The sequence below is a fragment of the Nycticebus coucang genome, chromosome 18 (assembly GCF_027406575.1).
Source record: "Nycticebus coucang isolate mNycCou1 chromosome 18, mNycCou1.pri, whole genome shotgun sequence".
In the NCBI taxonomy this organism is placed as follows: Eukaryota; Metazoa; Chordata; class Mammalia; order Primates; family Lorisidae; genus Nycticebus; species Nycticebus coucang.
Genome location: NC_069797.1, coordinates 24,992,438 through 25,018,413, shown reverse-complemented (window position 1 = coordinate 25,018,413; position 25,976 = coordinate 24,992,438). Strand labels below are relative to the sequence as shown.

Sequence of the window (25,976 nt, the reverse complement as noted above, 5' to 3'; positions counted from 1 at the left end):
TCTAGTTTTAAAAAAGTCTGGGGCTGCTGGCTGGAGAGGGGGAATGAGAAGGCTGCCTACAAGATGCTGCAGGAGGAGTACAGGAAGCTGGGGCCCTTCTCCTTTGCGGAGGTCAACGTCCTGATCTGCTTTGTCCTGTTGGTCGTCCTGTGGTTCTCTCGCGACCCTGGCTTCATGCCTGGCTGGCTGTCTGTCGCCTGGATAGAGGGTGAGACAAAGTAAGTCTTTTGTCCAGTAGAACGCTCTGGCTTAGAATACTGTGCCTAAACACTGCTGTTCTCAGCCATGGATGTTGACAGGAATGTCCAGGGCTGGGCACCTGTGCTTGACCCAGGGACTTCTGTGCTGAAGTTGGGTTTCAGACAGCACTCTGTTGGTTTCATGACTCTTTTTTTTTTTTCTGACAGGTCTTCATGGTAAGACTGCAGGTGTGTTTTTGTGGTGCCTTCTCCTCCCCTAATAGGCCGAGCAGAGAATATTTGGCCAGGCAGGGGTGGCTTGGAGCCTGGCTTCCCATTCTCTGCTCTGCCATATTTCCTTTCTTACCTTTCTTTGGGTTCAGTCAAGTTCCTCCTAAGACACACATCTGGGGGTCCAGAAGCCTCTTAGACAGAAATTTGGCAAAAAAGGGTATATGTAGTTTCTCTCCCAGCTAAGAGATTGTCAGAATGGAAGTAAGGTCAAGAAACAGGTGTTTTCTAGAAAAGGTAAAAGATGTGGGTGGGGAGATGCTGCCTGTGACTGGCTATTCCATTTATTCCATTTTAAAAGTCTGCACCAAAATCCTTGTGGTCACCTTACTGAACCCAGAATTCTGGAGAATCTGGCCGGGAGAAGGGCAGGAAGGTGAAGCAATGCAGGCTGAGAGGGGGACGTAGGCTGCTTGTGGCTCACCCAAAGTTGGTGGTCAAGAGTGTGGATGTCTTGGTTTCCAGTCAGGGCACCACTCTTGATCTGCTTTGGAGGGCTCTAGTTTTCATACCCACTTGAGCTTGTTCCTTCAGGTAGGAGCATTTAGACATCGATCTGCCAGAGTTAGGACAGGTTTATCGAATGGCTGTCTCCACAGTAGTGGAGCTCAGCTGAAGTCCTGCATGCTTTTCCCCACCCAGGTATGCCACCGACGCCACTGTGGCCATCTTTGTGGCCACTTTGCTATTCATTCTGCCTTCACAGAAGCCCAAGTTCAACTTCTGCAGCCAGACCGAGGAAGGTAGGGCTTCTCCCAGTCATCAGGATTGGGGCTCTGGAAGTAAAGACCCTCCATGGGATTCCCTGGGCCCAGGAGGGAGAAAAATCCCCTCTTATTGAAGAGGGTTGGCTACAACAAAACAGCCTGGACGATAACGGTCTTCACACCAATGGTGGTATTATTATATTTAGTGCAGAATCTCTTCTCTTTAACTTTTTAAACTTTGATGTCTTATTTATATTACAGTAAGAACAGAAAATGTTTCAAAATCTCCCATAATGCCATCAATCTCTTTTTATTGTTTCTTTTTTAGTATGCATATATATTATATGGTTATAATCAAAGCACACATGGTTTGGATCTATTTCTTTGTCGTTTTGGGGTTTTGTTTTTGCTTGAGATTACACTATAAGCAATCCCTACTATTGCTACAGCCTTCAAATATGTTTTATCTAATAATGGCATTATATTGCATTGAGGAACTATCACCATTTTCCTGTTACGGAACATTGTGGCTGTTTTCATTGTTATAAATTAATATTTTCTTGTACATAGCTTTTCTTTTGTGGGCATGTCTTCTTCTAGAAGTAATATTATTGCTGGGGTAAAAGAATATAAATAGGCTCAGCGCCTGTAGCTCAAGCAGCTAAGGCGCCAGCCACATATACCAGAGCTGGCGGGTTCGAACCCAGCCTGGGCCTGCCAAACAATGACAACTACAACCAAAAAATAGCCAGGGGTTGTGGTGGGTGCCTGTAGTCCCAGCTACTTGGGAGGCTGAGGCAAGAGAATCGTTTAAGCCCAGGAGTTGGAGGTTGCCGTGAGCTGTGATACCATGGTGCTCTACCCAGGGCGACAGCTTGAGGCTCTGTCTCAAAAAAAAAAAAAAAGAATATAAATGTCTCAATAGTTCTTAAAATATATGACTGAATTGCTTTCCAAAAGGTTGTACCAATTTATAATGCTATCAGTGGCTTGTGTAATAGTTTTATCATATCCTCCCCAGCAACTTTTATAATAATTATTGTAAATTTTAGCTAATTCACATGTATGAGATGGTACCTCACTGGCCATATTGGGTTTGTTCCACCTCAGTTATATCTCTCTCTTTTTTCTTTTTTCTTATCTTCTTTTTTGAGACAGAGTCTCCCTCTGTGCCCTGGGTAGAGTGCTGTGGTGTCATAGCTCATAACAACCTCAAACTCTTGGGCTCTAGGGATCATCTCACCTCAGCCTCCTGAGTAGTAGGGACTACAAGCGCCCATCACAACACCTGTCTTGTTCTTGTTCAGGCTGGTCTCCAACTCTTGAGTTCAAGCAATCCATTGCTTCTGCCTCCCAGAGTGCTAGGATTACAGGTGTGAGCCACTGCGTCCAACCTATCTCTTTTGTTTTCTAATGCTGCTCTGGTGTGTGTGTGTGTTTATTTTTTCTTCTCAGAAAGGAAAACTCCATTTTATCCCCCTGCACTGCTGAATTGGAAGGTGACCCAGGAGAAAGTGCCCTGGGGCATTGTGCTGCTATTAGGGGGTGGATTTGCTGTGGCTAAAGGATGTGAGGTAATCTCTCCAGCCATAGGCTGCCTGGGGCCCCCTTCTTCCACCAAGGGGGTGACCAACGACCTCCATCCCTGGGCCTGTCTCTTCCATATAACCACATATTCCTTGAGGACAAGTGATTCTGTCTTGTCATCTAGGAGCCCAGTACCATGAGTAGGGTTCTCTCTTTCAGGGAAGAGAGAAAGTACTCTGAGTGATTGTAGAAACAAGTGACTAAGTGATCCTGGTTAGCCAAGAGAGGCAGAGGACACTGTGAGGACTCATTTGGGGTTTGGAAATAATGGTCTCTGTTTTGATTTATTCCAGGAAAATCTATCTCTCAGTTTATTTTTGCTACTACCTTTGGTCTGCTACTTCCCGAACTCTTTGTTTACATGTTCCAAATCTTTCTTTAGCGAAGTATGTAGCAACAGAGGAGAGAGGAACATTTTGGAAAACATCCAAAAATAGAACTCTCTCTACTGCCTTTGGGGAAGAAATGAGCCAGAAGGAGGGTGCTGTTGTTTTCTGACCATCCATCCATCCACGCACCCCACTCAGGAATATAATAGTTACACTTATTGCTGTTACCTCAATGTCTAGGACAGAGCCTGGTGCATAGTGGGTGCAAAATACTTTTTGAATGAATAAATCCATACATCTAGCCACCTATCTATCCATTCGTCTGTCCATCTATTTATATCTCCATCCATCCATTTATCCATCCACCCATCCACCCATCCATCTACCCATTCATTCTTCCATCCATCTATTTATCTCTCCGGCCATCTATTCATCTCTCCATCCATCCACCTGCTCATCCATCCATCTATTCAACTTTGCATCCATCCATCCATCCATCCATCCATCCATCCATCCATCCATCCATCCATCCATCTTTCCATCCATGCATGTATGCATCCATCCATCCATCCATCTATTCATCTCTCCAACCATTCATCCATCTCTCCAACCATTCATCCATCCATCCATCCATCCACCCACCCATCCATCCATCTATTCAACTCTGCATCCATCCATCTATCCATCTTTCCATCCATGCATGCATCCATCCATCCTTCCATCTATCCATCCATCCACCCATCCATCCATCTATTCATCTCTCCAACCATTCATCCATCCATTTATCCATCCATCTACTCATCCATCTAACATTTCTATTATGTCCCTAGTATTAGGCCAGGCATGGAGATTACAGAGGAAACTGAGACATGGTCCCTGTTCTTGAGGACTTCACAGATTAGGGAGGGGCATATATATGGAGGGACATTTCAGGAAATGACTCAAGCAAGGAAAAAAGCAGGAGGCAGCTAGCTTAGGAACAGGAGAATATGAGGCTGGTGAGGCTAGCAGAAACCATTTATTTGTGTGGGGGCCTTGAATTCATGATAGGGAGTGTGGATTCAATTGTGAAAGCAATGGAGAGACAATGAAGGGCTGAGGCCAGGGGGTGACTTGCAGGTGTGCATATGAGAAAAATCACTCTGATATCTGGAAAGGATTTTGGTGGGGATTGGAGGAGAATCATTTGAGGCTCTGTGGTCTTTACCTAACTCAGTCTCATAAGCTTGGACTCAAAAAACCATTCTCTCCTTGACATTGCTCTCTTCCTTTGGCCTATAAGACACCAGTTTCTCCTGCTTTTCTTCTAACTTTGACAGTTCCTGCTCAGCTTCTGTTGCTGACTTTTCCCTGGTTCTCCCATAAATAGGACTGTTCTTCAAGGCTCTGTCCTTGGCCTCTTCACTGCTTCTTCTTTATTTTCTTCCTGGACAATCTTCTCTTAGCTCCAAGCCCTAAATCTAAATCTCCAATTTCTGGCCCAAATCTCCTGAGCTTCAAAAATTGTGAGGCCCGAGAAGAGATGAATGTGAGATGTTTTGGGTGACTTGGTGGCTGACTGGGTATAAGGAACGAGGGGACAGAGCCCTGCAGAATAACCTCCCAGTCTTCTGGTTTCTCAAACTGGGGAGCCCAGAGAGAGAAGCAGATTTTGGGCTAAAAAGGATGAATTCCAGTTGGGGCATGTTGAGTCTACCGTGCTCATGGACATCCGGGTGGAAATATCTGGAAATCCTATGGATGTTTAAATCTCCAATTTCTGGAGATTCGCCTATCTGGAGATTTCCTTCTAGATAGGAAACCAGCTATGCTGGGAAAAGAGATTTCAAAGACAGGATGGAGATTATACTGATGGGGAAGAATGAGGCGACCTAAGGAGTGAGCACAGAAACAAAGAGAGTCAGTGGAGGCAGGGCCAGCTCCCTTGGCCCTGGAAGAGCTGTGAGCCAGGAGCCCTGACATGACTGCCTTCCTGGCGCTTCCCAGGCCTCGGGGCTGTCCGAGTGGATGGGGAAGCAGATGGAGCCCTTGCACTCAGTGTCTCCCACAGTCATCACCCTCATCTCATCCTTGCTTGTTGCCGTGTTCACTGAGTGCACAAGCAACGTGGCCACCACCACCCTGTTCCTGCCCATCTTTGCCTCCATGGTAAGTAACCCTGACTGGACATCATTTTATAGGGAACTGCCAATACATGACCATGTTCTGGGTCCCTAGAGAGGTGATGAAATTGGGGACAGGGCCCAGCCAGGCTTTGTGGCCTGGGTCTGGCTCTGCCATCAATCTGTGTACCTGGGCCGACCCACTCTTGAGGCCCTGGCTGCCTTGCCAGTTCCTCTTTGTGTCCCTCATGGACCGGGGATTCCAAGTAGTTCATAAATCTAATTGGATTATTTTTCAAGTCAAAGGGATGGGACTTGAGCCAAGGAAGGATGGCCAGTGTCACGGCCTTTGGGTACACAGTGCAGATATGCTGGATTGAGGCACAAGAGGAGCATCAGGGCTGGAACCCACCATAGAGAGGCCTTGGGAGAGATGGGGCTTGGGAATGGGTGGGTGAAGAGAGGGCATTCTGGGAACACCAAGCGGCCTAAGAATAGGCAGTGAAGCCCACAGGTGAGGACCCCAGAGCTTTGCTTGATGAGGCCAGGGTAAGGGATCAGTGGTGGTGAGGCCCGAGAGGTGGCTGGTCCTGGAGGGGCTGCAGAGGAACAAGCTAATGCATCCTGTTCTGCAGGTGTGTTTTTTGAGTTGGGATTGAGAAGAAAGCAGGGCTTATAGGAAAATCAGTGGCGATTGTTTCTTTGCAAAGCAGCGCCTCAGGGTGGGAAGCAAAGAGCCATAGGCTTGTAGTCAGAAGACCTGGAATTCAAGTTGGGGGATCCCTGAACTTGTTTCTGAAGTTCCTCCCTCCTAGAGTTGCTCAGAGGGCTATGAAAATCCTCTGCAAAATGAGCACAGGAGGGCCCATAGTTATTCTGGAGTTGGGAGACAGATTTACAAAAGGCCTGAATACAGGACTGAAGCTGGTAAATTTCCATTGACTGCCTGCATGTTCACGTGTATAAAAAGCAAACCTAAGTGGTTTTTTCCTTCCATTCCAACCCAAGATGAAAGTGTCAAAAATAGCAAGGTGGCTTGTCCCCTCCCCTAAGCAGGCTTCCCAGACCGACGCTGAGGATGAGGAGCACCCTCTGGTGCTGAGCTTGTGGTGGGGATGCCTCCTCTACCTTCTCTTTCCCGGCAAAGGCCCTGGCTTTGTCATCTTCAGCACTAATGGGCAGTACCAGGGGGCTCAGGCGGCAAATGGAGACCTCAACCTGAGGGGTGACCAAGCCCTTTGAAAACAAGCTTTTCTAGAACCAGAAGCCCCAAATACAATGTCTCCCAGCTACCCCCAAGGCCCTCACACACCCGCCTCAGCACCCACCCACAAGAAAGGGAAAGGTGGTGGTCATGTAGGTGAGTGGCACAGGAGCACAGGGTGCACACACCATATGGTACCCAAAGCCAGGAGCAGCCTGGGCCCCTCCTGGGACCTCTCGGTGACTCCCAGAGTGAGTATAACTTGGTGCAACCTTTTCACGGGGCTGTTTACCAAGAAAACAGAATCTTAAACCTGGCTCATACCCTCTGACTCAGCAATTTCACATCTGGGAACGTAGCTTAGAAAATAATCAGATCCGTACAAGCAAATAGTATTGTGATCTATGACAGGATTGTTTATTATAAAAATATATCCATCATAATAGGGGTCTGGTGAAATAAGTGATTGTATATCCATATAATACATTAAACTGTTAAAAATCACAGTTTTGAAGAGTAATATGATAGGAACATGCTCATGGTATAATTTTTTTTAAGTTGAAAATGTAATATACGTCTATTAAGAAGTGTACTGACCCTAATCCTCTAGCCTTCTCCCTAGAGATGACATCTGTTATTGATTAGGTGTCTTCCTGGGTATATTACACACACACACATAGGCTCATATTCTTTTTAAAGAGACGGCATCATTTTTATGATCATGTTATACATTTTAATTAAAAAAAAATTTAACAATAGGTCTTGGAGATTTTTCCATATTAGCAGATGACACCCACCCGATTCTTCACAGCTACGTGCTAGTCCATTGTCAGTATATATCACGCTGTATGTAACCTACCTATGGGTAACCACTGAGTCTGCTTCCTGTGTTCTGCTGTTACTCTGTTGCAGAGAACATATTTTCACAAGTATCCGCTGCTGTCTGCATGACAAATAATTAATTTTGATAGATTTTATAAATTTTATCACCTATTCATTTAAAAAAAAATTTCACAAACACCTACTCTCTGCGAGGTGCCCTTAGATGTGGCTGACTTTAAAAACGTAGAATAAAGAAAGTAGATACCAAATTCCACATGCAAAATGATCCCAAGTATGTATGAAACCACGTACATCCACACATGTCTAGGAAAGTAAGTGAGAAGATGTGCTTCCTGCCCTCCAGGTCATCTCATTCTAGAGGACAAACAACCCAAGTGCACGGGACACTATGAAATTGAGTACAGTATATTGAGACGTGCTCAGCATGGTTTCTGGCACAAAGTAGGTGCTCAAGAAATGTATGTTGAATGAATTGAGGCGATTTAGAAATGAATGAATTGAGGCGATTTAGCCCAGGGTGGATGGGCTCTGAGCTCAGCCTTCAGGGTTCAGTAGAGTCATCAGCCAGAGAGATGTGGCAAAAGGTAACAGAGCCAGCAAGACAAAGGCACAGAGGTCCAAACTTCCCTGGTTCGCCCAGGGAATGCTTGTCAGAATTACGGCCCCAGGAGCTTTTAGGTTCTGTATTGTGATGTTACAGTGCTGTGTTTTCCCCTAGTCTCGTTCCATTGGCCTCAACCCGCTGTATGTCATGCTGCCCTGTACCCTGAGTGCATCCTTTGCCTTCATGTTGCCTGTGGCCACCCCACCAAATGCCATCGTGTTCGCCTATGGACACCTCAAGGTTCCTGACATGGTAACATGGCTGGTTTTATTTGCTCCTGTCAGACGTCGTGCTGTTGTTTGTCATACAGGATGCCCCATTTATGAACATGTCAGTTTCCAAATGTCATAGGATTTGTAATATCACAGAATGTCCAGATCTGTAGACATTATTTACATTGTTACATTGTTTTTCTTTGAGACAGAGTCTCACCATGTCGCCCTTGGTAAAGTGCTGTAGCATCATAGCTCACGGCAACCTCAAACTCTTGGGCCTAAGTCATTCGCTTGCTTCAGCCTCCTGAGTAGCTGGGATTGCAGGCACTCGCCATGATGCCTGGCTATTTTGTTGTTGTTGTTGTTGTCATTGTTGTTTAGCAGGCCCAAGCCAGGTTTGAACCTGCCAGCCTTGGTGCATGTGGCCAGCGCCCTAACCAATGAGCTATTTACATTTAGGCGCTGAGCCGACATTATTTACATTTATGATGCAGCTTTTCTTCTTTTTTGAAATGATCTCAAACTTTATAGATGGTTCTTTTCCCAAGGTGGGTTATGAAATCTCCCACTGGAGAAGTCTGTGCAGGAACCCAGGGAGCCCTTGCTGTGCACGTAGAAGGGGTGGGGATCGGGGACCCACATGACTAAGGCCAGACTTCACAAACTAACAAAAATCCATGAAGACAGTCAGGTGAGTAGGCTTCAACTTGGGGAAAAAAATGCTAATGACAGTCAAAGAGATTTGTAGAGACTTCAGAAGAGGAAGAAGCAAGGAAGGGTAGAGACAGACCACTGCTTAGGAGTAGATAATGTCTTGGAAATGAATGTAGCCAAAGAAGATTTAGGCTGGGACGTGGTGGCTCACCCTGTAATCCTAGCACTTTGGGAGGGCAAGGCAGGTGGATTTCCTGAGCTTAGGAGTTTGAGACCAGCCTGAGAAAAAGCGAGACCCCATCTCTACTAAAAATAGAAAAATTAGTCAGGCGTTGTGGTGGGTGCATGCAGTGCAGCCAAAGCACTCTTCATGCCTGGCTTAGCTTTATCACCTGGGATGGGAGAAGAAGGGCAGCTTTGCAGTTCTGGGAGCGGGAAGGGACATATCTGTGAACTCCAGAAGCAAAACTGAAGGTCACTACCTTGGACCAATCAGATGCTGGTTAACTCAGAGCCTGTGCTGGGTATCTTCAGGACTCCATGGAGCATTTTCTCAAAGAGGGTGGATCCCAGAAACCAAGGACTGCAAACCTGACTTCAATCCCCAGTAAAAACCTAGAGCACGGTATTAAAGCCGTGGTTAGTGAGCATTAGGACAGAAGGCAGAGCAGGCATCAGAGCGAGCCAGGGGAGGTTCCCAGGGAAGCTGGCACATCCTTGGGACATGGTGAGCTGTGGGGGTGAGCACTAGGCCTAGAGTCACACCCTGGGCTCCTCCACTACTTCCCTGAGTGCCCGACGCTGTTGCCTCACATGACTCCTGGAAGATCATTTTCTAAATGTTAAAATGGGCATAGAGAAGCCATCTGACCTGCCTCCTTCGCAGTCATGCTCTGAGCACTGGTGAAGCCTAGTGGACAGGAAATGGCTTCGTCTGGGGTTGGTGGAGCACAGAGCTTGACTCAGGGACACTGATTCCCAGAAAACTGGCCCTTTGTCTCCTCTCTGAGACTAGTTCCCAGCATCCATTTGCCCTTGTCCTGGCAGCCCGGCTATCAGACTTGAGGGCACTGACTCTGACCATGTTTTTCTTCCAGGTGAAAACAGGATTCATGATGAACATAATTGGAGTCTTCTGTGTGTTTCTGGCAGTCAACACCTGGGGACGGATCATATTTGACTTGGATCATTTCCCTGACTGGGCTAACGTGACACACACTGAGACTTAGGAAGAGCCACAAGACCACGCACACGGCCCCGCCCTCCTGAGGACTACCGAACCTTCTGGCACACCTTGCACAGAGTTTTGGGGCTCACACCCCAAAGTGACCCAATGATGCCTACACCTCACCAAGACCCAGCCAGCAGGCCACCTCTTCCTCGAGGCCCAGATGCAGAGATGGGGACGGGCGGCTGGAGGGCAGGCTTGGGAAGTAAAGGAGCCTACAAGAGGCTGCTGGTGCCTGTCTTTCTCCAAGCCCTTCCGTCTTTTCTGGGACGGCGGGCAGCAGAGGGGCAGGGATGCAGGCCCATGTACCCACTCAGCCTCGAGCAGCCATCATTTTGGCCCACACTGGGCTCTGGTTTTCACTTGCTTAGTTCCAAGTAGTTTAAATGGGAAGCAGAGCCCCAGGTTGGAAGCTAAGAGAACAAGCGACAACTGCCTGTGCCTCTTCTGGCTCACCTTGAGCCGCCTAAGATCATATCTGTCACTCTGAGGGGGACACCCCAGCCAGGGGCAGAATGCCTGGTCTTGGGCAGCTCCTACCACTGATTGTGGGAATCAGAGCCTCCTGCAGACTCTCAGAACTCTTCATGCGGCCACCACCAAAAGATGAGGGACTTTGGCTTGCTAACTTCCAGAGAGCACCAGGTTTCCCTCCCAAAGCACATCACTGGCTGGCCTGCTCCCTTCCTCCCCTCGTTCCATTTTAATTGACCATTTGGACTCCTGTCCCAGCTCTCCAGGGAGCTTCCTGCAACTCCTAGGTTCCCTGTCTCCTGGACCAACGTTGGCTGAGAGGCCCTGGCTGGGATCCTCCATATCCCCCTTTTGTCCTGGGCAGGTCAGTGTGGCTCTTCCATGAGATGCTGTCCCTGCCCTCCCGCATGGCTAGGTCACACTCCGAGTAAGGGCAGTGATGGTGCTTTGGGGGCCACAGTGGGGTTTCTAGGTCCTCCCTTACCTGCAGGCTCAGGGTAGACAGCTGCTGATGTCCCAGGGCTGAGTCACTTCAGAGTCTGTCAGGCCAGAGGACTGAAAAGACTCCTTTTGTGACCGGCCTTCACAGCTCGGCCTAGAGGCAACAGACACTACTGAGGATGAGCAGTGCTGGGTGATCCCTGAGCAGACAGCCCCTGTCGGTGAGCAGCCACCCGAGCTTCCTGCAGCAAAGCCCCAGAGTTGGGCAACGACTCCAGAGCAGTTGTGGGAACCCCCCGAAGCCCATGTGAGAGAGACATGAGAAACAACCAGCCTCTCTCCCCCGACCCCCTTCTCCTTCCTTCTGGGGCTGCTCTGGAAGAGAGGCAGTGGCAGACAGGTGAGGCCCTTGGGTGGCATTTTTCAGGGCAGGAAGAAGTATGGGAACCTAAGGAAACTCCACTGAGGACCAAGTGTCCATCTGGTTCCTTGGACAGAATAATTCCTGACCACACCGTGGAGGTCTTGCTGTCATTAAATGCTCTGTCTTCCATGGAAAGTTCCGCTGTGCCGACTCATCTCTGGTTTTCTCCCATGTGTGGGGTGTTTTGTGGGTAGGTAAATGAATAATTACCCTTCTCCTCGGTGCCAGGCCTTCCTGCACCTGGTGAATCCACTGGTTATCTCATTCGATCTTTGCAACAACCCTGTAAGACAGCAGACGTTATTATCCTTGTTGGTCTTCCAAGAAGACTGAAGCTCGGAGAGGCCGAGTAAAGTGTCCTAAGTCACACAGTCAGTCCCAACCTAGATCTTCTGACTCCTGCCCACTGCTCCTTTGTCTAGACCAATGGTTCTCAACCTTCCTAATGCCGCGAGCCTTTAATACAGTTCCTATGGGTCGCCGCCCACAGGTTGAGAACTACTGGTCTGGACATTAAGAGCCTTGGCTTTATAGGGCTTGTAGGGAAAGGTGAATGGCTGAGAGCAAGTCCACAATAAGACCTGCTTGCTCAGGGAAGGTCACCAAACCTGGGTCCTTTTCTGTTGCCTCCTCTGAGATGGGGTCAGGGCCAAGCTGAATCGAACCGGGTGGGCCCTTCCCTAAGAAGCAAAGTGTTTTGATGGGGATGGCAGTAAGGAGAAACTGAAGGCTCCCTTCTTGCACACCTCTCCATCACTGCCTTCCACACCAGAATGAGGGCTCGGACTGCTGGCACTGTGGCTGATCCAAGGCAGGCCACAATAAGCGTGACTGGTAAATTAATGATCGATCAGTGTGGTCAATTAGGGGCATGCTTAGTGGTAGTGAGCAAGGTCAGCAAAGGTCATCTGAGGTGGGCACTGAAGGATGACTGGGATGGCCAAGTGTGATGGGCAAGGCATTGGTGGGCAAGGCTTTGGTGGGGCGGGTGGAGGACTCTACCAGACATTATCTGGTTTAGGGCTGTCAAAAAACTGGGTGCGGGAGGGCAGAACTCCCAGCTGAGGAGGTGACCAAAAGCTGTTTCTGAACATCTCCTAGCTTAGCTGGGGCTGCACTAACATTTATGGCCTGGGCCGATTAGGAATGCTTTTGAGTGCAAATAAGAGACAACTCAGTGAACAGTGGCTTAAACTTTAAGGTCATTTAATGTTTACTTAACAGGAAGCCTGGAGGCAGGTGTTGTTGGCCTTGGTTCAGCAGCTCATTTTGGCCACCAAGGACTTGAGCTCCATAGTTCTGCCTGTCATCTGCAGGGTATCACTCTCAGGCTATCTACAGTCTTGAAGAAAGGGCTATTGAGGTGGGGCCATGATGGTGCCGAACTGCATTTTTCCCTTTTATTAGGAAAATAAAAGCTTCCTCAGATGTGCCATACAGACTTCCCTTAATGTCTTATTGGTCAGAACTGAGTCACACGCCCATCCTTAGACCAATCATTGGCAAAGGGGAAGAATATGTGTACCATGAGACCAATTAAGACTCATCTCTTAGGGTTGGGGAACCAGCCAATGTTTTTTGGAATTAGGAGATTTCCACCCAGTAAAAAATGTGAGTTCTGGCAGGAAAAAGGCAGGGGAGCTGTTGGGTAGATGATGACAAGTATGTGGTATAGTCACTCCAGGTGACTTGAGTGGCTCCCTTTCCACGGAATTCAGTAGAAGCATGTTGCTAGATAAGAAGAGAGTACATGGTTATTTGGTCAGGAGCTTCAGCAAAGCCTCCACTTCCTAAAGGATAGGCCTCGTCTACAGGGCCCAGTGGATTGGGAGGCTGGAGCCTGAGCCAGGGATCAGTCTCAGTCCTGACATCTAACACCGAACAGGTCATTCTACCCCCTGCACCTCAGTTCCCATCAGGAAAGGGCTAGACTCGAGGTTCTCTAAGGGCCTCTCCCAGGGTCATGGGTTCTCTCACCCCAGCTGACCCTCCCTCTGCTCGGGCCAGATGCAGCCCCCACCACCTCCCCCAGCCGTCTCAGCTTGCAGTCTATCCCATGGGTCCACTCCCTGCTCCCACTGGGGACTAGCCACTTCCTGAAGGCCGTCCCACTCATATTTTGCCTCTTGCATTTTATAAAGGCTTTTTACCCCAGACCTTTGAGTACTCTTTTCTTAGTGCCTAGACTAATTCTTGAGGCCCAAGGTTAGCTGAATACACAAGTCTGCACTTTTGACTCTTTTGCCAGGGACTTATGACTCCACAAAGATTCTCTGCATTCCAAAGGTCAAGCCCCAGGATCCCTACCCCGTGGTCCCTGAATTAGGAGGCATATGTCTCCTTCTCCCCAGTGAACAGCTTCCATCCTTCTTCCCCATCTGGCAGGGACACTGACTGTGGCACCTACCTGGGACAGGGGAAGTCTTCTCTCCTCCTCGTCATCTCTTGCACACTAACAAAAATAATGGATAATGAGATTTTTGCTCTGGACTCCAAGCAGGATATCAATTCACCAGCACAGAGTCCAATACTTGAAATGAATAAGGATATTCCTGGGTAAGACCCTTGATGGCATATTCTTTTTCTTTTTGCAGACAGTTTCACTTTGTCACCCTTGGTAGAGTGCCGTGGCATCTCAACCTCAAACTCAACTCTTGGGCTTAAGCGATTCTCTTGCTTTAGCCTCCCAAGTAGCTGGGACTACAGGTACCCGCCATAATGCCCAGCTATTTTTAGAGACGATGTCTCGCTCTGGCTCAGGCTGGTCTTGAACCTGGGAGCTCAGACAATCCACCTCCTCAGTTTCCCAAGTGAATGGCATATTCCTTTTTTTGAGACAGTCTCACTATGTCGTCCTAGGTAGAATACAATGGTGTCACAGGCTCATAGCAACCTCAAACTCTTGGGCTTAAGTGATTCTCTTGCCTAAGCCTTCCAAGTAGCTGGGACTATAGGTGCCCGCCACAATACCTGGCTCTTTTTTGTTGCAGTTGTCATTGTTGTTTAGCAGGCCTGGGCCAGGTTCGAACCTTCCAGCCTCAGTGTATGTGGTCAGGGCCCTAACCACTGAGCTATGGGCACCACGCCTGAACAGCATATTCTTGTTTGTGGAAAAAAAGACCAAATCTGAACTGTCAGATTACAAACTATACCTGACTACTCTATTCTTAGCCCAGTTACTCTCTCTCCCTAGTCCCACAATCTCTGAAAAGCCTTGGGTTCCAACCTACCCAGGAAGTTTTATTGTTTTTTGAGAGACAGAGTCTCACTCTGCCACCCTGGGTAGAGTGCCGCAAAGTCAACTTAGCTCACAGCAACCTCAGTTTCTTTCAAAAGATCTTCTTGCCTCAGCCTCCCGAGCAACTGGGACTACAGGCATCTGCCACGATGCCCAGCTAGTTCTTCTATTTTTAGTAGAGACAGAGTCTTGCTCTTGCTCAGGCTGGCCTCGAACTCTTGAGCTCAAGCAATCCACCTGCCTCAGCCTTCCAGAGTGCTAGGATTATCGTTGTGAGCCACCATGCCTGGCTAACCAGGAAAATTTTAAAAAACCTCTTCACACTTAAAAAAACAACAACAAAAACACAGTTTCAAGGTAAATCTTTCACTTCATGGGATGGGCTTTTATATCCTATAACTAGAAGTTTTTGTCATTTCAGGCTGAATCTTTGTAATCAGATAATCAGTTTATTTCACTTGGTGTCCTGCACCAGGATGTGGTTACGTGCACTTTCTTTCTCCGGGAACGTCTTCCAGGAGCTTCCCTGATCTGCTTGTCCAAACACCCCCCTCTGGCAGAGCCAGAGGCCACCCATGGGTGGCAGTTGTGTCCCTGCTTCCAGGTTTCAAGGGTAGAGAAGTACTAAAATTCAATCTCACAACACCCTGTTATCCAATCAAGAAATGTTAACTAGTTTTTATAGTAAGAAATCAATATGAACACGGTAAAAAGAATTCCAACAGCATAAAACATCATGAGTCATGTACCTCCTGCCTCAGACTTTTGAGTTTCTAAGACCTCCCCCGCTGAGAAAGGCATCACCCACTGTCAGCAGTTTCTTACATATCCATCTAGAAATATCACACAGACACAAAAAATTATGTCATAGACATCTATCCCCTTTACTTCATACCCATGGGACCATACCATACATGTTTTCTGTGCTTGTTTCTACCCACCCACACACACACACACACCTTGCTTAACAGGTTATTTGGAGATAATTCTATTTTAGGATGTATTAAGTTTAGCTAGGTTTTTTTTCCTCCTTGATAATTAATTTTAAGTTGAGGTAAAATTAAATTTAGCTAATTGTACAGATCTTAAGTGTACAATTCAATGATTTTGACAAATGTAGACACCATGTAAACAACACCCCAATTTCCATCACCCTCCTGGCAAAAGTTCTCTCCGCTCCTTCTAGTAATCTGAACTTCCTTTGGGCAACCATGTCGATTTCTGCGTCCACAGATGGGTTTTGTCTGTTGAACTTCATGTAGATAGAATCATATAGTATGTACGCTTGGGCCTGATGTTTAAAAAATACTTTTGAAATTATTTCCTGTTGTGCACATCTGTTCATTCCTGTTATTATTATGGCTCAGCAGTGTTCCGTTGCATGAATATACCACAATTTGCCTGTTTTCCTGTTGGTAGACATTTGGGCTGTTCCAACTTGGAGCTATAACAAAAGTGTTATACACATTTCTGTACAAGTCTCGTCTGTGGGCAAGTTTTCGTTTCTCTTGGATTTGTGCCTAAGGGTAAGCCTCAGTCTTTTAAAAAGCTGCATAGTATTCCATTTTAAGTATGTACCACAGAATAAACAGGTTTCCTATTGATGGGTATTTGGGTGTTTCTGGTGTATTGCTAATGCTGTCGCAGATATATTTGTACATACAACGTTGTGTACCTAATGTGAGAATACTTTCCTGGAATGTCACGCTCCATCAAAGGATATATATTTAAATGTGGGATAGATATTGCCAAATTGCTTTCTGAGAGGCTGTACCAAAATACATTTTCAAGAACCATGCGTGAGATTTGCTCTCACAGACCCTTAGCAACTCCGCGTATAATCACACTTCTCAATCTTTGCTGACCTGATAGTTGAAAAATGTGATCTCATGACTTTCAATTGCATTTATTTAAATTGTAACATTGAACATTTTTCTCCCATTTATTAATCCATGCGTGTATCTTTTTCTCCCTGTCTTTTACCCATTTATCCAAGAGTTTTTTTTTTTTTTAAGGCTTTTGGTTATTCATTTGTAAGAACTCTTCATATACTAAGAACTTAGTCATTTGTCCATGGGAATTTTTGTAACACATATTAAGATCTGCTGCGTCTAGCTACTTTCTGTTTATTCTTCCCTCTCATTTTCCCCCTGTAGCTATTCTTACATATTTTTCCATAAGAATTTCTGAATTAGCTTTTTTGGTTCCAAAAAAATCTGCTGGGCACGTACCTCCCTGGCTGTCTTTCCTATTACTCTTCCCCTTGCTCACTGCATGGTTTCTTGACCTCAGCGCTGCTGGCGTTCCAGATGGAATAATTCTTTGTTGGGAGGGGCTTTCTGTGCCCTGGAGGATACTGAGCAGCAACCTGGTTTCTTCTTACTAGATACCCATAGCAACTCTATCCCCTCTAGTCACGATGATGAAGAACGCTTCCAGACATTGCCAGAGGGCCCCTGGAGGGCAAAACTGCCAGAGGTGGAGAAGCGCTGACCGGCTCTGGTGCAGTGCACTGTCCTCCCTGCCCAGGGCAGGCAAGGCCTCCTCCTGCTGCCTTCCGTCTTTGCCCAGATGTTGCTTCTCAGCCTATTTGAAATACGCTTCCCCATCTGCCCCACACTCCCTATACCGTCCTTGGCATTTCTCTATTGCACATTTCATTTTCTGACAAGTTAGGCAATTTACTTGTTCTTTTTTCTCTTTTTTACATTGATGCCTCGATCGTGTGGAATTGTTGTTGCTTCAGAACAGCAGAGTCTTTCAAAATCTTTTTTTTTCCAGAACATCAAGGGATACATATGTTTTTGTTACATGAAGTGCTTCTGTACAGTTTGAGTCAAAGGTGTCAGTGTGCACCTGCCCTGGGTAGTGTGCCTTGTGCCCAGGAGGTGTGAATTTACCCTTCCCCTCCTGCCTCCTCCTACCTGTTTGCTTTCTGTCCGGTTTGCTCCTGAATGTTAACTGGATAGTGATTGATTAGTTACAGTTTAATAGTGACTATGTGGTGTTTGCTTTTCCATTCTTGCAAAACTTCATTTAGAAAAATGGTCTCCAGTTCCATCCAGGTTGTTACGAAAGGTATTATTAGAAAACCGAAGTAGAAAAGTAAAGTAAATTAACAATTTACATCTTTCTTTCTTTGTTTCTTTGCTTGTCTCTTCCCTGTCTGTAAGAATGTAAGCTCCAGGAGGGCAGAGATTTTTCTATTTTGTTCACACCTATATGCTCCGCCCCCTCAATGCCTTGAACACATCTGGCAAGAACATTACACAATTGTGCATAATAAATATTGGATGAATGAATGTATCAGAATGGATCCGTAGATTAAGGCTGGCGAGAAATAGTATCTTTATAATATCATCCTACAAGGCGGTGCCTGTGGCTCAAAGGAATAGGGTGCCAGCCCCATATACTGGGTTCAAACCTGGCCCCAGCCAAAAACTGCAAAAAACAAAACAAACAAACAAACAAAATCATCCTACACAAGAAAATGGTGTAGGATAACTAAAGTTTTCTTTCATATCCTCCTGTAAAATTTTGCGGTGGCTCGTGCCTGCAATCCCAGCACTCTGGGAGGCAGAGGTCGATGGATTGCTTGAGCTCAGGAGTTTGAGACCAGCCTGAGCTACAAACAAACAAACAAAAAAAAAAAAAATTGTGGTACCTACAGTACCAGCTACTCAGAAGGCTGAGGCAGGAGAAGGGTTGCTTGAGCCCAAGAATTTGAGGTTGCTGTGAGTTATAATGCCACTGCACTCAACCCAAGGTGACAGTGTGAGATTCTGTCTCAAAAAAAAAATTTTTTTTTTAAATTTTCTTATAAATAAAAAATTTAGACTGGGTGCAATGGCTCATGCCTGTAATCCTAGTACCTTTGGGAGGCCAAAGCGGGTGGATTACTTGAGCTCAGGAGTTCAAGACCAGCCTGAGTAAAAGAGGGACACTGTTTCTACTAAAAATAAGGGGAAAAAACTAGCTGGGCATTATGGCACATGCCTGTAGTCCCAGCTACTCAAGAGGCTGAGGCAAGAGGATTGCTCAAGCCCAAGAGTTTGAGGTTGCTGTGAGCTATGATGCCATAGCACTCTACACAGGACATAGAATGAGACTCTGTCTCAAAACCAACCAACCAAACAAAACTCCCAACTTAATGGGGGTGGGAATGGGTGCCACCAGGGGCCCAAGCCCCAGAGACTCCCCCAGAGTGACTGAGGCCTGCATTGGTGTCTGGAAGTCGCTCACCATTTCTCTTCCTTGCCATCCAGCCCTGAGTTCTTCACTCACAGCCTCTTGGGGGAACCTGTGTCTTAGCTGACAGTGTTTCCTGAGGGCCGACCTCTATCCTTCTCCTCGAGGAGGCTCCAGCCAAGGGACATTGAAGAGACACTGCTCAGGATGACCCTGAATGGGTCTTCCCAGAGACCCCAGGGCAGCTGCCCCAGAGGGTCAGCCTCTGGGAAGAAGCTCCTCAGCACACCTCTGGTTCCTGGCTGTAAGAGGGATGATGTCACTTCTGTGTTCTCCTTTGGGGCAGAGTTGACCTGACCTTTCTTGGCCAGTACCCTCCAGGAGTGGGAGACCTGTGGTCTTCTGATTTCAACACTGTTCTTTTTTAAACACCAAAGGAGGCAAGAAAAGCTTCATTTTTCTCTGCTCCTTCCCTTTTAATAAAAAAAAATTTACTCTGTAAAATTTGGATTCAGTCAAAAGGCCTCACTTAAGGACCTAGAAAGCCATTTGTGGCCTTCAGTCTGCAGGTCCCCCGTCCCTGCATGGGAGGGGCTGTGCCAGGTGACCACTTACACCGGTGTTTTCCCGAGAAAACACAGTGGGCTAGGATGTTGGAGAAGAGACCTTTCCTTGGTAGTCTCTGAGAGGACAGAGAAGGGCCTTCCTTCCCTTCTTCTGTTTCATGACTCTTCCAGATGGACCATTCCTGTCCAGGCCTGAAGTGTGTAAGTGGCCAGGAGGCCTGCAGGTAGGGCCGAGCTCCAGACGCTCTCCCCGGTTGTGGTTCCTTGTGTAAGATGGGCACAGATGCTTCCACGGCCTGAGAGCCCTCTTGTGTCAGCCGTGGTGCCTGTCCCTGGGGTTTCTCTTCTACAGTGCCTGAGGATGCCTACCAGGACCACAAGAGTCCCTGGGCCCACCCCAAGGTAGCCCTGACTATACCCAGGCCTCTTCTGGGTGGACGGACCTGGTGCCAGCCAGGGTAGGATTAAGACCTTTAGAAGTAGTAAGTACCAGAAAGATTTATGGGGTCCCCTTCCTCTTGGGTAAGTCAATGTAAAACAAGGATATGTTTATGAGGCAAGACCAACGCCACTGGCTGTTGGTGTGTAAGGTGCTATGCAGTGTCCTTCCTGCCCCACCCCTGGCCAGGGCCCCATACTGACTCTGAGACCTGCTCTGTGGAGCCCCCAACATCCCTGCTCTGAGCTTGTGGGCTGGCCCCGCAGCCTACAGGGAGCTGGCAGCAGGCTGCTGCCCACTGTTGGGCTGCGGCAGTGTCCCGTGGTTCACCACTTCACATTTATAGCTACAGCGCTTTTCAGTTTACTGTCCCTGCGGTGGGAGGACTGGCTCTCTGGAAACCGCAGCTGTGGTTTGTTGGGTGGCAGCCTGAGTGCTGAGCTGGGAGGGAGGCTCAGAAGTTTCCCAGGGTGGTAAGGCCCAGCCCCCAGCCTCGGGCATGCCCTGGTCTCTTCCCACAACTTGACTGAGGCTGGAGGGGGCTGCCAGCATATTGAGGGTCTTGTAGCACCCCTGCACCAATCTAGTGTTCCTAAAGGAGCAGGAACCTTGCCAGAGAGTGGGGACTCTGCAGGCCCCAGTGGGGATGGATGGAGGTGGTGAGGGTGAGCTGTGAGAGAAGAAGTAGGAGCCAGGTGACAAAGGCCTCTTGGCCCTGTGGTGCCATAGCCAGGGCTGTTTTCAGAGCCACCAGGAGCTCCCTGCTGCCAGGAGCCAAGGAGGGCCATTCTGGCCACTCAGAGCCCCAGGGCTGTGTTACCAGAGCTTTGATGTTTGCAGAGGAAGCATCAAGACAACTCCTGAACTACCAAAGCTGCTGCTCTCAAATCTGAATTTCTTTCTCTGCTGGGTTTCACAGACAGTCCCACAGAGTGGGTGGCTGGTCTGCACCTTGCCTGCCTTAGGAAGTGAGGTCCTCTCAGCAAGACTTCCCTATGGCTGGAGGGTTAGGGAAGGTAGGTGAGTTGTCTAAATGCTGGCAGCTGTGGAGAAGCCAAGACCAGGCTGGTGACCATGATACAAAGCTTTCCCTTGCACCATGGGTCCCTGTGCAACATCTGAGCTAGGGAGTGGGGCCCTGCTGGTTGTCAGAGACCTCGAAGAAGCAGGGCCTGGCTCCTTTCGTGCACCAGCCATGAATCTGCCATGCTCTGGGTCAGGTAAGGGACAAGGCCAGTCACAGGCCTAGTCCCTGCCTGCCCCTCACCCTCCTGTAGGGCCCTGGCTCTGGCCTGCTCCTTACTAACCCCAGGGTCAGGGAGGGACGAAGGGAGGCAGTCTTAGTGAGGCAGGAGACAGGCCCCTGGGACGTCTGGAGCCTACACCCTGCAATCCAGGGAAACCCCAGAGAGCAAACAGGGGAAGGGAGGTGGGGCAGGTAGGGCCATGATTACTGGGTGGGGTATAGAAGGCACCGGTGAGAAGGCAGGGCCCACCTTGGGGAGGTGAGGTGGGAAGGCTGCTACCTAAAAATGGAGTTGATTTTCATATAAATAGAACACCTATTGGGTGTGTTTCTTTTTTTTTAAAGTTAGGATTTATTTCAGTATTCCCTTCCTTAGCAAACATCTGTGGTATGCCAGCCTGTGATGGTTTCAGCCCAGTGACATGGGCAGCTGGCTGGTTCAAGTCATGGCGCCCTTAATCTGGGTCTGAAGTGAGAGAGAAAGAGAGGGAGAGATTGCAACTGCAAAGAGCAATTCAGTTCTACATTTACTGACCCAAGCAAGACATCTAGTCTGCTGAGAGATGGGGTCACAGAGAAGAATTAGGCTCTGTTGCCGCCCTTGAGGACATACCTGAGTACACGGAATTAAATGTGTGTGAATCAAGAAAGCATAGTTTATTCTAAGCATAGTTTTGAAGACAAATAGTACTTTTTCAGATCCTCCATTTTTCTTGCAACAGTTACTGAGCACCTACTAAGTGCTATAGAAAACTAATAACAAACACAGGACACGGGCCCGGCCCTTGAGAAGTTGAGCAGGAGATAGTCATGGGAATGGTGACAGTACAATGTGTTAAGGGTTAAATTAGAAGTGTGTGTCAGGTGCATTGGGGCTGGAGGGGGGGACATGAGAGTGGGAGCTGGCTTGTCCTATGGCGTGGTTGGGTTGAGGGGAAGAGTCACACCAGCAGACAGGTGCTGGGATTGGGCTTCCTGAGGCCTGAGTGCTCAGCAAGTTGCCCACAGGTGTGGGACCACCGAGGGGCGGTGGAGGAACAGCCTGCAGCTGGAGGTTTCAGGCCAGTTGCCTATGAATGAGCTGTGTGTCTGGGGGTGCCTGGAAAGCTTGGTTCCAGCGCTCACTCCTTCACATATGAGCTGGGTGCCCCTGAGACTCTCTGAGTTCCACTTCCTCACATCTCAAGTGCAAACTGAGATAACACTAATCACACCTACTTGGAAGGGTGATGTGGGGAGTAAATGAGACGGTGTGTGTTGTGGATGAACGGAGGCCGTCCTACCTCCCCCGCAGGGCTATGAGGAGGCAGGGCTGAGCCTGGGCCATAAGGGAGAGGGCAGTTGGCTCCTGACTCTCACTGGTGCTCCAGGTCCATGAGCAGATCCCACACCTACCCTGTCTGGTGTGTTGTTGTGGGATTGAGGGGTGGCGTTCTCTGGTGGACCCAGGACTGGGAACAGGGGCAGCCCACTGGAAGGGAAACCTTGATTGGCACAGGAGCTAACTGTGTAAACCCGGCTCCTTCATGCTCCTTCAATTTCTGTTTCTTCCTGCTCTTTTCCTGAACTTAGGCTTTGGGCAATACCAGCTTGTCTGTGACAACTGTACCATATAGCCAGAGTGTGGCCCATCAGGGACCTCAGTCAGGGTCTGGCGGGAGATCAGCATTCGAGAATCTTCCAGTTGCCCACGCTCTGAGACAGGTCTGCCCAAGGTCTCCTCCAAGGATGGTGCTCAGACCTGGGGCAGGCCTCACCTACAGCAAAGTGGTAGCATCCTAACTGCTCACAGGGCACCAGTGGTCTTCTCAGAAACCTAGTGATGACTTGACATTCATGTCGACTGCCCTGGGAGGGGCTCCAACAAGACAGGCCTTGAGAAAGGCCTGTTACCTGCCAGTGCTCGGCACCTAAAATAGAATCTTGAAGAGCAGCGAAGCCTGTAATTCAATGTGTCCCAGCAGTGGGTCGGTGTGGGGATAACTATGATCTGACTGGTCTTGGCTATAATTATGGAGTCAGAATAAAAAATTACAGGCATTGTGTGTGCTAGTTTTAAATATAACGTAATCCATACCGTCCTCTCTCTTATTTGCTAGATTTGAGGTGGAGTCTCTGGCAGTTGGCACAGGTTTGGCCTGACGTGTAACAGATAAAAATGGCCCTTTCCCAGTGAAGAGGGCACGGTGGGAGGCCTCCCCAGCCCCCTAACGTTCCCAACTGCTTACTGCCCACAACCACATCCACACACAAGTGTGCGTCTGTGCAAGTCATCTTAGCTGATCACAGTATGGGTATGTCATGTTTCCCCAGCTGGCCTTCCTGCCTCCAGTCCACCAGAAACATCTTTGTAAAATTTGGCCTTGATGCTTAAGAACCCATTAAGGGCTCCTCTTTGTCTATAGGTGCATCTGAATGCCAAGTTCCTTGGTGACTTAGATCCATACTACCTGTTAGCATCATATCTGGGAACAGCAGCTACAGAGTAGAGATGAAGTACAACGGCCCTGGGGTCTAATTGCATGGGATCAAACTCAGGCTCCACCTCCTCTTGGCTGAGTATGAGTCTGGGCAGGTTACTTATTCTGCGTGCTTTAGTTCCTCCACCTGTAGAGAATGACAGCACCTTTCACTATTGACATGGGCTTGCTGTGGAGTCAGAATGAGATAACACATTCCTAGAGAGAGCCTAGGCACTTTTTCCTCTCCAAGTCTCAGCTGCCCTGTCAGTAAAAGGATGCAATAGACTTACTGACTTTCAAATTAGTAAATGTTTCTTTAGATGATATTTCTGATGTCGTTGATAGAGTGCGAGGTAAGCACACGTTAGTTTGCTCAAAAGCAAACTAAAAATAAAAATACTAATGCAAACTCTTAAAACATGCCTATATCGGGTGGCGCCTGTGGCTCAGTCGGTAAGGCGCCGGCCCCATATACAGAGGGTGACGGGTTCAAACCCAGCCCCGGCCAAACTGCAACCGAAAAATAGCCGGGCGTTGTGGCGGGCACCTGTAGTCCCAGCTACTCGGGAGGCTGAGGCAAGAGAATCGCTTAAGCCCGGGAGTTGGAGGTTGCTGTGAGCTGTGTGAGGGCACGGCACTCTACCGAGGGCCATAAAGTGAGACTCTGTCTCTACAAAAAAAAAAAAAAAAAAAAAAAAAAATGCCTATATCCTTCAAGTAGGAATCTAAGCTAAGGTAAAAACCAAATTGTGGACAAATATTTATGTGTACAGATGTTTACTTTAGTATCTTTTTATACTCTTAAGGAACTGAAAACAAGAATGCCCAATATTTAAGTAATTAAGGCACAGACATTCAAAAGACCATTGTGCAGTCATTAAAAGGGTTTTTAAAGAATATTTCATTATGTTGAAAATGCTTATAATCTAACGTAAGTAAAGCAGGTATAAAATCATACGTAATGTATGATCTTGTGGAAATAAAAATACATATGGGCACAGAAAAAAGCTGGATGGAAATATAACAGCAACGATCTTTGATGAATTAATAGGAGGATTGCCATTCTTTTCTTTACGGTTTTCTGTATTTTCCAAATCTAGAAATAGGCACGTGTTACTTGCGTAGTCATAGCTTTATAAAAACCTGAATGTTAAAATGGTAAACAGAATGAGAGAATGTTAAAATGGTAAACAGAACTTGATGTCCGAGTTCTGCCTTGGTTTTATCATTCTATGGTGCTAGTGCTGGGAAGCTGTTTGCCTCAGTTGAGAGGTGACTATAGATACCCGACTCTCCAGACCCACCCGCCTCCATGACAAGCAGCAACAGGGTGAGTGCAGGGCCTGGAGTCAGCAATTCGCCGAGCACGGGGCGGAGGAGGGGGGTTCCCCCAAGTGCATCTGCACAGACTTCCCTTGAGGTCAGCTGCCTTTCAGAAAAGATTCCCATGTGCTGAAGAATCTTTAGTGGCACTGGAAATGGGGCAGTGTGAGAGCCCTGCTCTGGCCCTATTATACCATGGGGTGTTGGTGGCCCTGTGTCTACCTGGGGCCAGTTGGATTTTCTACCGAGAGGTGGGTTTTTTCTGCCATTTTAGGTAAGGGGCTTGTTGGAGCAGGCAGGCTGAGCTGCTGTCACCTTTGTGGGCCCCTCTACTGTCCATGCATCTGGTCTTGCAGTCCTGTCTGTCAAGAAGTCCTAAGGGTGGGGTATCTGCAACACTTCATTGGAGGGAGTCACTGAGGGATGGTCTGGTCACTTATAGCTCCTTCTGGGGTGTAAGAATTACTGGATCTGACTTAACAGGTCAGCCCTGGTGAGGCCACCTGCAGATGTGAAAAGGGGCCTTGATGAGGCCCTGGTGGAGGGAGAGGGACCATCTGAGTTCAGAGAGGTAGCTCCTCAGGGAGGGAGCCCTTGGAGGCTAGAGCCTGGAGTCTGGTGCCCAGAACCCTGTGCCAAGTCTAGCCTGCAGCTTGTGAGGGTATGGCTAGGACCTCCATGAACCAGCTACATGCCTGGCCAGTTAAAGACTAGAGAAAGAGCATTTGGAAGCTGAAAGACTGAGGCAAACAGGCTTAGAGAGACAACAAGAGAGACAACAAGATAGACAAGAATGGCAGTCAGGGAGAGGCAGGCAGAGGGGTGGAGACACAGCCTGAGAAATAGTCAGTGCCTGAGAGGCGTCCAGGAGGCCATTGGCAGAGGGGCTAAGTACATCAGCACCTACAATAGGCTGGTCTTCACAATAAGAAGGGAAATGCAAATTAGAGTAACCCTGATGTACCATTCATTTTACACCTACTAAATTAGCAAACATTAACAAAATTATAATGTCTCATGCTGTTGAGGCCATGGTAAAATCAGTTTAAATACACTGCTAGTGACAGTGTAAATTAGCACAGCCTTTCAGGGAGGAAATTGGGTAACACAGCTCCAGAGTTGTAAAAATGTTCACACAGTCTTACTTGGTAATTCCACCCCTGGGAATGTGTTGCAAGGAAATAATTCAACAGAACAATAAGCGGTTTGTACCTAAAGATGATGAGTGCAGT

At 47.8% G+C, this 25,976-nt stretch overlaps 1 protein-coding gene across 2 annotated transcripts in view; it reads left to right on the top strand.

Annotated features, from left to right (window-relative positions):
- The window catches only part of SLC13A5 (solute carrier family 13 member 5), a 32,359-nt gene extending 16,826 nt beyond the window's left edge, over positions 1 to 15,533 (top strand). The window contains exons 7-12 of one of the 2 annotated variants that reach the window (XM_053569027.1): positions 6 to 218; positions 1,113 to 1,213; positions 2,633 to 2,751; positions 5,080 to 5,241; positions 7,961 to 8,098; positions 9,813 to 15,533. In XM_053569027.1, the coding sequence (XP_053425002.1) occupies positions 6 to 218; positions 1,113 to 1,213; positions 2,633 to 2,751; positions 5,080 to 5,241; positions 7,961 to 8,098; positions 9,813 to 9,944 (865 nt within the window). In that variant the 3' untranslated portion in view covers positions 9,945 to 15,533. The remainder of the gene's footprint in view (positions 1 to 5; positions 219 to 1,112; positions 1,214 to 2,632; positions 2,752 to 5,079; positions 5,242 to 7,960; positions 8,099 to 9,812) is intronic. The other variant, XM_053569026.1, reaches the window with a different exon arrangement.
- The last annotated feature ends 10,443 nt before the right edge of the window (positions 15,534 to 25,976 follow it).